The sequence below is a fragment of the Chenopodium album genome, chromosome 25, assembly GCF_948465745.1.
Source record: "Chenopodium album chromosome 25, dcCheAlbu1.1, whole genome shotgun sequence".
NCBI classification, from domain to species: Eukaryota; Viridiplantae; Streptophyta; class Magnoliopsida; order Caryophyllales; family Amaranthaceae; genus Chenopodium; species Chenopodium album.
Window position 1 is genome coordinate 13,753,019 of NC_137858.1, and position 17,111 is coordinate 13,770,129.

At 32.0% G+C, this 17,111-nt stretch overlaps 4 protein-coding genes across 4 annotated transcripts; 3 read left to right on the forward strand and 1 right to left on the reverse strand.

The window, feature by feature from the left end:
• Nucleotides 1-954: 954 nt before the first annotated feature.
• On the forward strand, nucleotides 955-2,112 carry LOC145615400 (abscisic stress-ripening protein 3-like). Its single transcript, XM_081670475.1, has 2 exons — nucleotides 955-1,169; nucleotides 1,652-2,112. The coding sequence occupies exons 1-2, from the start codon at nucleotides 1,014-1,016 to the stop codon at nucleotides 1,826-1,828; spliced, it is 333 nt and encodes a 110-aa protein (XP_081526601.1). The 5' UTR covers nucleotides 955-1,013; the 3' UTR covers nucleotides 1,829-2,112.
• Nucleotides 2,113-5,754: 3,642 nt separating this feature from the next.
• LOC145615399 (uncharacterized) lies at nucleotides 5,755-7,411 on the reverse strand. The gene is made up of 2 exons (XM_081670474.1): nucleotides 7,080-7,411; nucleotides 5,755-6,289 (listed from the first exon to the last, which is right to left on the reverse strand). The coding sequence occupies exons 1-2, from the start codon at nucleotides 7,227-7,229 to the stop codon at nucleotides 5,984-5,986; spliced, it is 456 nt and encodes a 151-aa protein (XP_081526600.1). The 5' UTR covers nucleotides 7,230-7,411; the 3' UTR covers nucleotides 5,755-5,983.
• A 4,816-nt stretch (nucleotides 7,412-12,227) lies between these two features.
• On the forward strand, nucleotides 12,228-13,539 carry LOC145614252 (uncharacterized). The gene is made up of 2 exons (XM_081669273.1): nucleotides 12,228-12,588; nucleotides 13,072-13,539. Exons 1-2 carry the CDS (start codon nucleotides 12,328-12,330, stop codon nucleotides 13,252-13,254), a joined length of 444 nt encoding a protein of 147 aa, XP_081525399.1. The 5' UTR covers nucleotides 12,228-12,327; the 3' UTR covers nucleotides 13,255-13,539.
• A 1,142-nt stretch (nucleotides 13,540-14,681) lies between these two features.
• LOC145615588 (uncharacterized) lies at nucleotides 14,682-16,518 on the forward strand. Its single transcript, XM_081670662.1, has 2 exons — nucleotides 14,682-15,805; nucleotides 16,093-16,518. The coding sequence occupies exons 1-2, from the start codon at nucleotides 14,719-14,721 to the stop codon at nucleotides 16,125-16,127; spliced, it is 1,122 nt and encodes a 373-aa protein (XP_081526788.1). The 5' UTR covers nucleotides 14,682-14,718; the 3' UTR covers nucleotides 16,128-16,518.
• Nucleotides 16,519-17,111: the final 593 nt, after the last annotated feature.

Sequence of the window (17,111 nt, forward strand, 5' to 3'; positions counted from 1 at the left end):
GATCATAGTTGATTTTAATTTGAATTGTGACAAGTGTATGCTAAAAAGACATGGACACGTATTGAACTAAGGTTTATTTGCATGTCATGTGTGAACTTGTTCAAATTTGGGCAAATTGATGCATTTGAGAGATAATAACTTTTTCGTCAAAGCTTTATTAAGTCCCGTTTTTTTTTAGCAGAGCTAAGCATATTTTATCATAGTAGATTTTACTAGAGTAGAGTAAGATTTAGCATAGCAGAACAGCTTTCTACATATCAGACCAAATTTCAGCAGAGCAGCTAAAAGAAAAAAAAACAGGGCTCCAAAACCTTGTTAAATTTGAGAAAACTTAATTACGATCAAGAGTTTATTTAGTTGCCATGTCTATTATTATAGGATGCATTTATTTCACCTTACAAAACCTGAACTTATTTGTATTTGGTCAAGGGATATACAAACTTTGTTTGGTTGTACAATTGTCAATTAAAATATGTACATGATTGTTGATTCCGATCCTAAACCAATATTGTCATGTTTTAAGCTATTTTTTTCCCCTTGGATTTAAAATAGTTATAATTAGTTTTTGTCTCCTATCCATATTATAATTTAGCTGACTAAAGTTTCAACAAGTGAAACTCCTTTATTAACTTTACTAGATTTACCTATACTTTTTCATATTTACCCTTGCTTTAATTTCATCAACTTCATTCAACAACAAAATGAATAGGGTTAACTTTTATTGATGTGAAATGTGCACCCGAATCACATGAAATTTCTTGTAGACCTATTCTTACAAAAATCTAAAATGATGTAACATATACTTCGTATAATCGTGTATATACATCATGACCCACCATTCTAAAAAGGATAACAAAATTGTGAAATTTATGTCTAATACGAAACCATCATAGAAAATATTTCATTATATATAGTGACCTGGTACCAACATAATCTCATATCATATAACATAAAGTGTTAGTTGTGTTACATAGAGTTAGAAAAACAAATATACCAAATTAAAAAATATAGTCATGTCAGAAGAGAAACACCACCACAGCCTATTTAACCACCACAAGGATGGTGAAGATGACAACAAGCCCGTAGACTATGAGAAAGAAGAAAAGTCTCACAAGCACAAAGAACACTTGGGTGAGCTTGGTACCGTTGCAGCCGGTGCTTTTGCTCTTGTAAGCCATCTTACTATGGTTACCTATATATCAATGACTAGCTATTATATGTTTATGTGTAGTCTTAATTTACTAGGTACGGCGACAGAGTCATATAGGAGAGTCTAGGTTAAATATCGCGATTTTGAGTTTTAATCGATCTCACACACAACTAGGTAAATTAGCCTTTTTTGTGTGTGTGTGAGAGATTAATGATTGGTTATTAAGGCGATTTCTTTTACTCTATTTTTACTTGTTTTGGAAATTTTAAGTTTAGATAAGATCTGATAATTTGATTTGAGTTTTACAGTTGATAAATGAAAATCATGTAAATAAGTGAGGAATGCCCTATTGCCCTATTATATGATTTCTTCATCAATACTAGCATAATTTTTTTGATTTGTAGTGTCATAATATAATACTTAAAACACTTTTTTTGTACTTTATAACCTCGATTATTAGTCAACTAATTAATTCTTGTGGAATCGTAATGTTGTATATAGCATGAGAAGCACAAGGCAAAGAAAGATCCAGAGCATGCTCACAAGCACAAACTAGAGGAAGAAATCTCAGCTGCCGCGGCTGTAGGAGCCGGTGGCTATGCCTTCCATGAGCATCATGAGAAGAAAGAAGCCAAGGAAGAGAGGAAAGAACATGATGGAAAGCACCACCTCTTCTGAGGCCGTTATTATACCGTACTTCTATATGATGGTTTACGTTCTTTTTCTGCGGCTTGAGAGTTTATGTGTACGTACTTGTGTAATTAATAAGTATGGAAAATAAGTGATCATCTCCTCAGTGTGTGTTGTTTTTGTGTATATATATGTAATTAGTTTTATTTGGGATTGCATCATATTATGACTACTTTTATCAAAAAGATTATGTATGGTGTCGTTTGCTTAAGGAATGATGTTTTTATTATACAAAATATACTACTACGTATATGGATTGGTTACTTATTATATATATTAGAGTAATAAGGTCTCTCAAATTTTCTTTTCTTACGTGGTTAAATAATTAATCAGCTTATACAAAGTATTATATTCTATGAGATGATAATTCCCATTTCTTTAAAAGTATATTCAATTTTAGCCGTTTTGTGAGACGGTAACCATCAAAATAAGAATTGTTAGAGATAATATGGAATACTTGGAAGCAGGGTAGATATACCCTACTCAGGAGCGGATATAGATGTACCATATATCAATAGAGATCACTTGACTAATAGTTATTAAAATAATTAAATTATAGGTCACAATATAATCAATGTATAGATTGCTAGCTAGTTGTTGGAGAAGTTAAAGGTCACAAGTTTAAGTATTTCATTCTAATAACTATATTGCACCGTTGTCCATAATACTAGCATTTGAAACTCTATAAAGTGTAAAAGCTTAGGGCTGTTCACAATTATTAAATTGAGCTGAACTGAACTGAACTGATTGGAGCTGAACTGAACTAAACTGAACTGATTGGAGCTGAACTAAACTGAACTGAACTGAACTGATTGGAGCTGAACTGAACTGAATTGAATTGAGCTGAAATGAATATTTTATGTGAGAGGGAAATCAAGAGCTGAACTGAACTGAACTGAACTGAATTGAGCTGAAATGAATATTTTATGTGAGAGGGAAATCAAAAGCTGAACTGAACTGAACTGATTAGAGCTGAACTGAACTGAACTGATTGGAGCTGAACTGAACTCAAGTGAACTGAAATTAAGTAAATGTGAACAGGCCCTTAGTCTATACTACGGAGTACATATACAAGTATTAAAGATTTACTGTTTCCATTATACTCTTAATACTAGTATAAGAGTAATCAACATCGTTTTGCGGGCCTTATGTATAATTATTACTCCATAATTAATCTATGTTAACTAATTAATAAATTATACTACATTATTTGTTATCTATACTTATAATAAATGAATTATTAACTAATTAAGCATAATAAAGTCCTAAAGCATTAAATTTACACTTGAAAATCGTAAAAAGTTAAGAAATCATCAAAATATAAATACTAATTACACTGATTTACGTGTGTTTTTGTCATGAATTCCTAAATTTATATTATTTCCAAGAATGTATTTAATGCTTATATATAACCCTTCACAACCAGGTACACCAATAATAATTGTATCCATAATACTTTTAAATAAACCTAAATCTAAATAAAATTTGTAAAGTTTAAAATTTTTATATTGAAATAGCTACTCTTTTTTCATTATAAAAACAATAAAACAATAAAAAGGGAAATAGGAAAAACATACAAGAGGGCAATCTATTAAGTAGAAAATATAAGAGATAATGAGATATGAATTGTAGATGTATTTCATTAAGAGTTACACCATATATATATAGCTATACAAAGCTAACCTAGGGGCATTAACAAGTTGCCGTAGATAATCCTAAGAGGATATATACACTTTGCATAATTTAAGCTAAACTTTAGGAAACTAACTAAATTAGAGTTGACTAATTTAAAAGTAAAGCTATTGACTAGAAACAAGACTAAATACATTTATACAGTATTAGAATAAATTGTTACACAATTTATTCCCTTATACACCCCCGCAAGATGGACGGTCTCGCGACTAGGCCAATCTTGGAGTATAAAGTAGTAAAGCGTGCCAAAGGAAGTGGTTTAGTGAGGGCATCTGCCAGTTGATCATCTCCAGGAATGTGTTGGACCCTTAGAGCCCCAAGCTGCACTTGTTCTCGTACAAAATGAAAAGCAAGAGCGAGGTGCTTCATACGAGAATGAAAAACAGGATTTTTTGAGTAGTTTGTGGCACTCAAATTGTCACAATAGATGCTTGGTATTGTAGCCAACTTAACATTAAGCTCAGACAATAATGATTGCAGCCATAATACCTCAGCAGTGCAGGTTCAATTTATAAGGGAATAAATTGTGTAACAATTTATTCTAATACTGTATAAATGTATTTAGTCTTGTTTCTAGTCAATAGCTTTACTTTTAAATTAGTCAACTCTAATTTAGTTAGTTTCCTAAAGTAAAGCTATTGACTAGAAACAAGACTAAATACATTTATACAGTATTAGAATAAATTGTTACCCTTATAGAAAACTTTGCTAGTCTCAGAAGAAAGTGAGACTCAAATTTTACACAAATTGTAATCATTTTAAACTACTACACCACAGGGCCACTCCTTGAACATTTGTCCAATCTTAATATTCAAATAAATTGGGCCAGGCATTCAATTTAATCATTAGACTTTTTGCATAGCATAAATATCTTAGATATTTTGCTGCAATTTATAAAGTCCGAAGATTAATTGAACCTAGACATTTTTATAAAATTCACAACCCACAACTCAACAAGTAATCTTTATAATGAAAAGACAACATAACACACGAACATGATATAAATACGACATGTTACTGTAGGTCAAGCTTCAAGCCTGAGCCATCTTTATTTAGGAGAAGTACAATAAGGCATGGTATAACTTGACTAGACATGACACGACAAAACACCCTAAATTCTTTAAATAACTTAGGCATGAAATCACAAGTTCTTCTAGAACTTTCATTGTGAAAGAACATTCCATGCATGCAAAAGCTTGTTATATAAATTTCTTGGTCAGACGTATGTTGGAGTTACCACGCGCTAATTTTAATACATTTGCTTATTATATCCTGTGGTTAAAATTCAAGTCTAAGGGTCTGTTCATATTTACTTAACTGAACTGATTGAAGCTGAACTGAACTGATTAGAGCTGAACTGAACTGAACTGATTAGAGCTGAAATGAATATTTTATAAGAGAAGGAAATTAGGAGTTGAAATGAACTGAACTGATTGGAGCTGAGTTGAACTGATTAGAGCTTAACTAAACTGAACTGATTGGAACTGAACTGAAATTAAGCTGAAGTGAACAGGCCCTAAATACTTTTGTTTTAAAAGATCAAAAATTGCATTGATGGTTAATATCAATTAGTTGACTTTGGTCACTATAGAATCTTCTCATTTACCTTCTTCAGCTTTACGGTTTAATGCATGATTGAAGAAAAAAATTGATTTTGCCTAATTGATTATTGTTGAATTGGTTAAGATAAAAGGGCACATAATTATAAATCCCAACTATGTCTTCATGGATGATCCACGCACTATCCCAGGTTAATTAATAAAATGATCTTCTAATCTTCGTAGCAATTAAGTTTAGGGCAAAGATTTAATAACATTGATTCTCATTATTGATGATTGTTGATATTGCTAACGAACGCCCCCGAGGCATTAGATAAGCATTTAAAATACTATTTAATTCCCAAATCACGCGTCGACAATGTAATTAAAGTTCATTTTAAGTTTATATTTCTACTTTATCTTATCCAACGCTTCCAGGGCGTTCGTTAACTTTTGCCTTTATATAATAGCAATATCGATTCTAATATATCGGAGTAATACTATAGGAACTTGTTTTCCTATATATACATATTAACACACAAATCAAAAGCTTCATTGAAATTACATAAAAACTAACGAGATATCCATGATGAAATGAACAAGTCAATTGACCAGCCAGTCAATCAATTCTTTCTATTGCATTAAAACTTTAAAATTAGTAACTTATTTAAATCTCACTCGAACTTGAAAAAAATCTTTGCAATTTAAATATAATTTTAGTTTATTTCATTCGTCCATCTTTTTAAAGCTTAGCTTGATCAAGCTCAAACTCGACTTGACTTAACTCGACTCAGTTGTAACCCTAAACAAATTAAAGAGATCAAACACTAGTCACCCTAGCCTTACATCACATAAAGGTCTAATATAATTAGAGGGAAATTTATATAGCCAATAGCCCAAAACAATGGATAAACTAATGATGGAGGTGGTGACCATGATGATGACCATGGTGGTGATGGTCATGGTGATGACCATCATGATGATGGCCATGGTGGTGTTGGTCATGGTGATGACCATCATGATGATGACCATGGTTGTGATGATCATGATGATGACCATGGTGGTGGGAAGATTGTAGCTCATGTTCGGCTTCATTCTTTTTGTGGTGCTCGTAAATCGCGAAACCGGCAGCACCAACCGCAACCGCGGCTGCAATCTCTTCATTCACTCTGTGTTGGTGAGCATGGGCTGGGTCTTTCTTTTCCTCATGTCTCTCATACTGTATATCACAAATAAAAATTCAATTCGTTATTACTCCACTTCAAAATCGGTACTTTTCAATATTTTTAGTAGTTACACTTTGAATTTTGCACTATTTTACGCACTCATAGATTGATACATTGGCATAAAAAAAACACAAATTACATACAATGGAAACAACAATTTGAAAGATAATATACTCTGTATAATTTAAGTGACTAAATCTAATATATTACTTCATAGAATAATCCCATAACTATACATAAAACCTAAACAAATCAACACTAACAACGTCAAATTATACGAGTGTATATAATTATTTCAATTACCTCATACTAGGAATCAAACGTGGATTTATACCTAACATATAGGTAAAAAAAAATGCCTTAGGTAAAAGAAAAAACTTTTCAAATTCACCCATCTATATCATTAAAAATCGATGAAATTAAAATATTAAATTTGTTTCGTCTTCGTTTAATGTGTTGAGTCAATCTATGTAAAACAAACGTAACAATTCAATTGCTTCTAGACGATGTCCTTAAATTAATAACTACAAATTTAAATAATAAAAATTAATATAAATTAGAAAAGAAAAAAAATTGAATTATTCATGTCAATTTTTTTGTATCAACCAAAATACACAACAATTATCCACCAAAACACAACAATGATTTTTTTTTTTTTTTTTTTTTTTTTTGACAAGAGCACAACAATGAATTAATAAGCCAATAATAATTGGTGAAATTTCAACATGTTCAATAATGCATCCTTAAGCCCTTAATTAACAAGGAAACAAATAGAAAGCTTACCAAAGCATAAGCAGCAGCAGCAACGGCAGCCGTCTCTCCAATACGCTCAAGGGTGTTGTGATGCTTTAGTTGCTTCTCGGCATCGGCGTCATGATGGTGGTGACCGTGTTGATGGTGGTGGTGACCATGGTGATGGTGGTGGTGATCCATAGTGTATTAGTTGAGTTTTGAGGGCTTTATAACTAGACTAATAGTTATAAACAAATTTTTAAGAGAATATTATTAGCACAATTTATTGACTATTGACCTTACTATTGTAACGTTTAAATAGGCAGGCTGGATTACTTATAGGTTAAGAAAAAATTTGTTTGATAAAATTTGTTAAGAATTTGTAGGTATTAATGTATTATCCGCGTTAATTGGTAGATATTATCCAAATGCAAATTGAAATGTATAAATTATAATATATATAATAGTATTTAAATTCTTAACCACATTCATTACGATGATGTAGTTGATATTTTTCTTAAAATGTGATGGTCCAATGCCTTATCCCCACTGCCACATCACTAGAAGTGTTCAAGAGCAATTTCTTGAGAATTATTATATACTACAAATAAATCATACTCGTATCATATAACTTTTGATATTTATCGTATCATATAATACCCACTGGATGAAGAATTTTATAATGCTACTACAAGACCTACAAAACTAATGAATATTCATTTCACCTTGTTAAAAGTTCGTGTTGTTGAGGTCAATTAACTTTGTATGATAATCGTTGTTTATAGATTTACGCTTATGTCTATTAAAGTAGTAGTAGTAATAATAATAATAATAATAATAAGCTCGAGTAGTTTTAGAAGAACCTACTAGAAACATTCGAATTTGGAAGTATTATAAATTCTAGAGGTGATTGCGGACTGGGTTAAGCCTTTGGGCCAAAAAGTCGTGTTCAAACTCGCTATTCTAGGCCAAAATTGAGACGGGCCGAAATTTTAGTAAAATGGACTATTTTTGTCACCTGCCCCTAATAAGTCTATTGTGAACCCTGTTCCATCTAGAATAGCTAGATATCAGGCGATTATTCAGATTATTATACTAAATGTTCAAAAGTATAGGCGTGGTGCAGTGTTTGGATTTTTTTTAACTAAATGTTTAAAATTTACAATTGTTCATATTTTTTTATTAAAGTTCAAAAGTAGGCGTGGTACATTGCGATTGTTCAGATATTTTTACCAAATGTTTAAAATTTGCGATTTTCGGCCTTTTTTACTAAATGTTCAAAAAGGCGTGGTACATTGCGATTGTTCATATTTACTAAATATTCAAAATTTCCGATGTTCGGATTTTCTTACTAAATGTTTAAAATTTGCAATTATTTAAATCTTTTTAATAAATGTTCAAAAGTATAGGCGTGAAAAATTTGCGGCCTACCCCAACCCTTTTTTTATTTTGGAAATCGGATCAGCCAGGTCAAGTCCAAAATACCTATACTTTTTGGGACGGGCCAGCTACATACTTGGTTTGATTTTTAGGCCTAATAAAATACCTACATTTCTTTGGTTTTTTTATTTTTCTTTTTTGTTAATTTCAACAATTTACACAAGTAGCGTAGATGTACCAATCTTCTCATACGGCCATACTTGCTTGTAAGCAGTAAGCGTCTATGAGTTTATTGTATTTATTACTTAGTTACAACTCATATCAACCTCTGCTCTTAAACATTAGTCCTCGACCTTTCCTTTAAAATAAAAATTAATAAATAATAAAAATAAAATGTGGCCGACCACTTTTAAAATTTTGTCCTATATGACTTGTTCTATTCCATGAATGAGGAGATTGGAATGAAAGCTACATTTAAGACCATAAAATAGGATTTATGTGTGATAGATATTTCCAAAAAAAAAAAAAAAAAAAAAATATTTGGCCAACTAAGGCCCCGTTTTCTTTACCTTAATTTTACTGAACTGAAATTATTTTTACTTAATATTATTTTTTTAAGGTGAAGAGAAATTCTTCACTATTCATAGTGGAAAGGCCAGGCCAGGCCAGGCCAAACAAGAGATATCATATGACAAGTTGGCAATAATCAATAATGGTGGAAATTAGGAATATCTTTATATTTATAGTTCGAGAGTATAACTTCATTTACGTACTCATAAAAAAAATAAAAACCGCCTTTGTTTATATACGATTAAATAACCTCATTATCGTTATTTGAATTAATAACCTTATTATTTAGCGATAATTTTATTATTTATTCATTGTTCATATCATTGTACTCCTTAGTATGCATGACTAAATCAATTGTTCATAACATTGTAGTATGCATTGACTAATGACCTAATTGGCATGTCACATCATTCATATAAGAATTTGTTTCACAATTTAGACCATTGAAGAGATTACAAGTGTCCATATATGATTGATTTAGACCAGAATTGAATTGGTGTTTTATAACCCTCTGTAATTTTCATTATTTTTAAAACCCTTTAAAAAATGCATTTATACAAACGCAATTATTTGTTATAGAGTTATAATCTAAATTTGAATACCCATTCGTTTATAGAGGTTCCACGTCTGGAATTTTAATTCTTTTTATTACTCATATTATACAATTGACGTTTTAAATGTATTTCTTAAAATTAAGAATGTAGGACAATTATGACTTCATGTGCAGAAATAGAAAATTGAATATAATATTAAAAAAATATATATTATTTGATCAAAATAAGAATATGATAATAAACAAATAGAATTGTCTCAAGTGCATGGTGGGTCATTTGAGGCTAAAATTGTATCTAAATTCAGCCATAAAATGAATGTAACAAACAAAATAGTAAGGATTCGATTATAAACTTAAATCGAAAGAGTGAACAACTTTATGAACTATAGGTCAACCAAAAAGAACAACACAAATACTACCTTCGCTTTTTTTTTTTTTTTTTAGTTACAAGTTTGGGTTATTATTATTTGAGAGATATATAAAATATTTCAAAAACCTAAAAAAATCGGTAGTACTTGAATTGATATTTCTTTGTTTGCTTAGCTCGTGAATCTTGAATTATGATCACTAGTTATTAGTCTTAACAAAAGCATTATCATTAAGATGCTTTTAGTTGGTGAAATCTTATCATGATTAGTGATCTACTTTCTTTACTCACTAATTAATCCTTTATGCTTCAATTCTTTTAATCTTGTTCTTATTTGAGGACAAAACTATACATTAGATGTTTAAATTTTTAATCATCATCAAGTTGAACTTTTATTCTAGTTATCAAATTCATTAGAGTTGGACAAAATTGCTATTGTGATAAGTACAATAATTCAAAGAAAAATAAATATATTTATTTTGCTTTTTAATAAAATAAACTAGATGAAGCCCGTGCGATGCACGGTTCGATCTATTTTTTTTTTAAAAAAAAAATTTCATATTTATGTGATTACATTTGTTATTTTATTAGTTGTACGTAATGTATCATTTTCTCCGTATTTGTTTTAAATATTAGATAAAATTCCTAATCTCAAAAGATAATATTTCGTATTTAATTAATGTAACTATTAAAATCTCATTGGTCAATTATGTTTATGTGGCACTTGAATTATTTATTGGATATAACTATAATTTATAATCCTACGTGGCACGTTAACTTATCTTAGGTGGCATAATCCTATTGTAGCGTTTTAAAAATATTAATCCTATGTGGCGCTCTAATAATTTTTAAAAAATAAAAATCCTACGTGATCCTATGTGGCGCTCTAATAATTTTTAAAAAATAAAAATCCTACGTGGCGCTCTAAAATCTCGGGAAAAAACTCCCCTTATATATATATATTAGATTTATCGATATTTCTATTATTATGGGGACAAAATGTTTCAACATTCTAAAATATATATTCTAAAATTTATACTCGTACATCACATACTTATTAATATATGATGAGGTTAATGGCTAAACAAAGATGGTTTATTTATGATGAAACATTATAACACCTTTATTACTTATTTTTTTACTATTTTTTCTTTTGATTCCCTCTTTTTTCTCTTATCCTTAAAATTACTGTCTCCAATCTCCATTTCTATTTTCTTAATTTAGCTTTCGTTTTTTCTCTTTATATACCCTCACCAAAATGTACCTTGAATAACAAAAACAAAACTTTGAACTAAACCAATAAAAAGCAGATTTTTTTTCATCCAAGCAAAGGTTAATTAATTCAGTAAGTTCCTATATACTCTTTTTTTTTTTCCTTTTCTATTGGCCTTTGACTAGTACCCCATAAAAGTTTATGCTACATTTTATATATGCAAGTTTTTTAAATAATGTTTAAATCAAAATTTATTTGTATTCGTTAATTTACCTTGGGAAACTCTTAGGACGCCACATGTTCCACTCTCCAGAGCTTGATTTTGGATTATGCTTTTAATATTACCTAAGACATAAATCATTATTATAAACTTAGTACATTGTTATATAAAAAAAAGTGATAGAGAATATACACAGAATATTTTTCTTTATATAACCATATGTTTAGGATATACTAGTTGTATTTTATAAGATGATATCTTTACCATACCTATCTATCTTTTCAGATATTTCTAGATAATATTTAGCGTATAAATATTCTTAATCAAGAAGAAAAATCTATTTTTATCTAATAAAATCAAAATGGATTTTTCTTCTTTTTATTTCCTTAAAAAAAAATCCATTTTAATTTTCTTAAATAAAAATCCATTTTTCCTTCAAAAAAAAAAAAAAAAAAAAAAAGAAGATAAAAAGAAAAATAAAAATCCATTTTGATTTAATAGATAAGAACCCCTTTTGATTTATTACCTTTTGTTTCAAAATACAAAATCCTTTTGATTATTTCCTTTTGTTTCAAAAAAAAAACAAAATCCCTTTTGATTTATTAGATAAAGAAAAATCTCCCTTTAATTATTAGTAATATACTAATATTAATAAATCCGTTGAAAAAAATATAGAAATAATTTTATTGGAAAAAAAAAATCAAAAGAGATATTGTTCACACTCACAAAAATTATGTGGGGAAGCAAACCGTGTGGGACAGTGATTATTAGGCGAAATGAACGCAATTACATACCTACTTTTTTAATTTATTTTATTTTTTAAAAATATCTAATTATCCTATTAGATAGATGTACTTAGTCCATTATTCCATTATAAATAGAACCTTCTCTAAGACTAATAAAATCATCCATTTCACAAATCAAATACACTAATCCTGGTTTTTCTAAATTATTATAATCTCTAAATTCTCTCTATTTATTTAAGGAAAAACAAGTATGTCTGGAGAACACCACCACCACCACCACCTCTTCCACCACAAGAAGGATGATGATGAGAACAACACTCCTGTGGAAGCTGTTGTCTTGACTGACTCCACCACCTACCCCGACACCGCCTACAGCAGTGGATACACCGAGACCACTACCACCGCGGTTATCGGGTCCGACGATAAGGACTATGAGAAGGAAGTGAAACACCACAAGCATAAGGAACATATGGGTGAGCTTGGTGCTGTTGCTGCTGGTGCCTTTGCTCTGGTACGTACTTTTAATTTTTTTGGACGTGGTGTTTTACGTAATTATTCTCATAATTTTCACGTTATTCAATCTTAATAAGGGTATAATGATAAAATGATCACGCATTATTATTATTATTATTATTATTATTTGATTGAGGACTAGTGACAAGTTTATTCGGAGATTTCAAAATCAGTGTACTTGACTATTGTTATTGAACAGAGGTTGGAACGATCAATGACTAGTCGTGTTTATTTTTGAAAAAAATGATCTCGATTATAGATCAAGGACGTATTGACATAGACTCGTACACTCTCTTACATCTATCTAATATTTAAATTGTTGTGAACTATTTAATTAGAAGGTGGTATTAGAATTTGATACCACAATGTGACTAATTATTACAGGATTAATCTCTTCAATTAAATATAAATTCAATTTCTTATCATAGACTTTTTATAGTGAAAAACTTATTGATTGTGGTGTTTTGTGTGACAATTGTAGCATGAGAAGCATAAGGCGAAGAAAGACCCAGAGCATGCTCACAAGCACAAGATTGAGGAGGAAATCGCGGCGGCTGCCGCAGTCGGGGCTGGTGGCTATGCATTCCATGAGCACCATGAGAAGAAGGAAGCCAAGGATGAGCAGAAAGAGCATGAAGGAAAGCACCACCACCACCTCTTTTAAGTCAATTGAGCCTTAATTAATTGATTTAATTAATGAACATTTTATTAAATTTGCTCATTAATTAATTATTATATGTGATAGAGTATAAAACATATTCCTGGGCCTCAACCATCAGCTTAAGCTTTTGGTTGAGATGGTCCACTAACAATATGCTCTACTATGTCTTTGTGTTTTAGCTCTATGATGGCCTTGTAATTGAGATGATTAATTCGGTTTTTATATCCGGTTTCCCTTTCTCGTGTAATATAATCGTTTATAATAAAATTTACTAATAATTTCCATAAATTTGATCAATTTTCTTATACTCATCATTTTCTCTTAGGACTTTTTTTATATTCAATTGTTGGTCAAGAAATAGTATGTGAGATAAAGATAAGATAATATTTAATCTTTTATTCGATGAAGATGGGAATAAAAATTGAGATAAAAGACCAAATTCGTTACATGGATAACCTTTATGATACATTGGTCTATTGGCGAAAACTAAGAGCTTGTATATGTGTGTGGCATAGGTCCCCTAATTAAGTGGGAAGGACAATTATTATTGGTCAAAAAGGCAAAGTGAACAAAGCAACAATGAAATGAAATTAACAACAGGTCGTGATCATTCAGAAGTTCTCTACTGCATTTTGTATTGGAGTAAAACTATTTAAGAGTTCATAATTATACGGAAAAAGATAGATTGATATTATGAGATTGTTTAACTTACTTGATTGTATTGTCTAATCAACCACTTTGTTAAGAACTTGCGAACCTAACCATTTCAGCTTTTACGGAATTAAAATTTTTTAAATTGACAATTCATTTTTACTATTTCTAAAACTTTATGTCAATACATGTCATGATTGTCATCCCACCATGTATCACCCCCTCCTTAATTAAAAATTAGTAGTAAAGGATGTTTAACTTGGAACAATATTCTAAATTATGAACCATTCGAAAAAAATTAACAATATTAAATTCTAACTTATGAACTCTCGCTCGTCACTAAAGGCCAAATAAAATACAATAATAATGCTTGATACATTATTTTTATTTAAACAAATAAATTTCTAACAAACTTGGTTAAAAGTAATATTTGGATAATACACTCCACTTTGATTGATCCTCGATATACATTTTGTGACAATATGTGTTACATGACCTGAAACAAACCAGTAATTTTAAGGATTTTGTTGAGCCCGTATATAATTTATTGTATTTAGTTATGGGCTTAGTTTAAGGCCCTTGCTTAGGTTGTGTATATATACCACATTAACAATCAATACAAACACGAGAATACACATTCTTGACAATTTATTGTATTTAGTTATGGGCTTAGTTTAAGGCCCTTGCTTAGGTTGTGTATATATACCACATTAACAATCAATACAAACACGAGAATACACATTCTTGACATGGTATCAGAGCCTAACCTAAAATTAAAACCCTTGCTTTCTTTCTTCTCTTGCTCACGCATCAACCATGGAAGACGGGAAGCTTGATCCTTCATCTCCTTTCTATCTCGGTGCTGGAGATCAACCGGGAAACCTCATCACTCACGTGATTTTGAAAGGCGACAACTACTTGGCTTGGTCGAGGGCAATCACGTTGTCTCTCCGATCTCGTCGAAAATTTGGATTCGTTGATGGTACAATCACGAAACCCCCAGAAAAGAAGAAGCTCTTGGACTGGGAGACGGTTAATTCAATGATCGTCTCGTGGATTTTGAGGTCTATGGAACCTAAATTAGCGGCATCACTGCCTTATTTTGAAGAAGCAAAACTCTTGTGGACTTACTTGGAGCAACGGTTTTGTGTTTCTAATGGACCAAGGTTGCAACAACTACGGTCGAAAATTACTGATTGTCGACAAACTGGTAGTATGTCGGTTGAGGACTATTACACTACTTTGATGTGCTTGTTTGATGATCTCACGAGACTCAAACCCTTACATGGCTGTGAATGTGGGCTTTGTACTTGCAATGTTGCGGGCAAATTCGCAAAAGACAGGGAGGAGGAAGTGCTGCATCAATTTCTAATTGGCTTGGATGACTCGAAGTATGCGGCTGTGCGAACCAATTTGTTATCGCAGCAGCCACCCATTGACTTGACTCGTGCTTATCAAGCACTGCTTCAAGAAGAAGAATCACGGGGCATAGCTCAAGGCAGAGCACAAACCGAGGCAGCAAGAGATGCTCATGCTTTTGCTGTCTCTGCTGGGCGTTCGAAGGGACCCGATCGTCGAGATAAATCCAAGCTATTTTGCTCGCATTGCAAGAAAACAGGGCACGATGTGGAGGGCTGCTTTGTTCTTCATGGGTATCCTGACTGGTGGCATGAACTCAAGCGTGGGAAGGGGTCTGCTCGTTCTTCTTCCACACCTCCTGCTGCTACTTCTTCTAACACGGCTTCCGGGAAGGGGTCTGCTCGTGCCAATGCTGTGACAGGGGTTGTTGCTTCGACAGGGGCAGCCTCTGGCAGTGGGGATAATCTTTCCCTACAAGATCTCAAACCCGAGGACATTCGGGTTTTACTTAATATGGCTTCTCTTCAACAAGACCGTATGCAAGGTGAGTGTTTGTCTTCTTGGATTATTGATACGGGGGCATCGCATCATGTTACCGGAAATGAACATTGCTTGGTGGATGTTCGTTTGATTTCTCCTTCACCTGTGGGACTTCCGAATGGGGAACAAGCTATGGCCTTGAAGGAGGGTCGAGTTCTTTTGGCAGACACTATAACATTGGAGCATGTCTTATTTGTTCCCAATTTACAATGCAATTTAATATCGGTGTCTAAATTGATTGATCAATCAAATTGTTTTGTACGATTCACTGATTCTTTGTGTGCTATACAGGACCAACGTTCGGGGAGCCTGATTGGAGCCGGTGAACGGAGGGACGGACTCTACTTTTTTCGGCGTATTCCTACAGTATGTGCGGTTCAAGCTCCTGCGGTGTCAGAATTTGAGTTGTGGCATAGAAGACTTGGGCATCCGTCGGATAGAGTGGTTAAGTTGCTTCCACCTCTTAGTAGTAGTTCTGCAAATAAATTTTTGACTAAAGCTTGTGGTGTGTGTCCTCAAGCCAAACAACATAGGGATAGTTTTCCAAATAGTGATAGCAAAGCTACTCGTATCTTTGAATTAATTCATTGTGATTTATGGGGACCGTATAAAACTCCCTCTACTTGTGGTGCACATTATTTTTTGACTTTGGTTGATGATTATTCTAGAGGTGTTTGGGTTTATTTATTAAATAATAAAACCGAGGTTTATTCCGCATTTTGTTCTTTCTTTGCTATGATTGATCGTCAATTTGGTGTGTCTGTGAAATTGGTGAGAAGTGACAATGGCACTGAGTTCAATTGTATGGTTCCGTACTTTACGGAACATGGCATTTTATTTCAAACATCTTGTGTTGGGACACCCCAACAAAATGGACGTGTTGAACGCAAACATCAACATATTTTGAATGTGGGACGTGCATTAATGTTTCAAGGGAATTTGCCTATTGGTTTTTGGGGGGAGTGCATTCTTGGGGCGGTTTATTTGATTAATCGTACTCCTTCTCGTTTGCTACAAAACAAAACACCATATGAGATTCTATTTGACAAAGAACCTAGTTTTGATGAGTTACGTGTTTTTGGCTCCCTTTGCTTTGCACATAATCAAAAATCCAAGGGGGATAAGTTTGCTCCTAGAAGTCGGCGGTGTGTGTTTTTAGGATATCCTCATGGTAAGAAGGGTTGGAAATTATACGACCTTGAAACGGGTGAGATTTTTGTGTCACGTGATGTGAAGTTCTTTGAGAACGAATTTCCTTTCGCTTGTGACAAAACCTTGAATGCTGGCTCCGAAACTAATTTTGTCAAAGA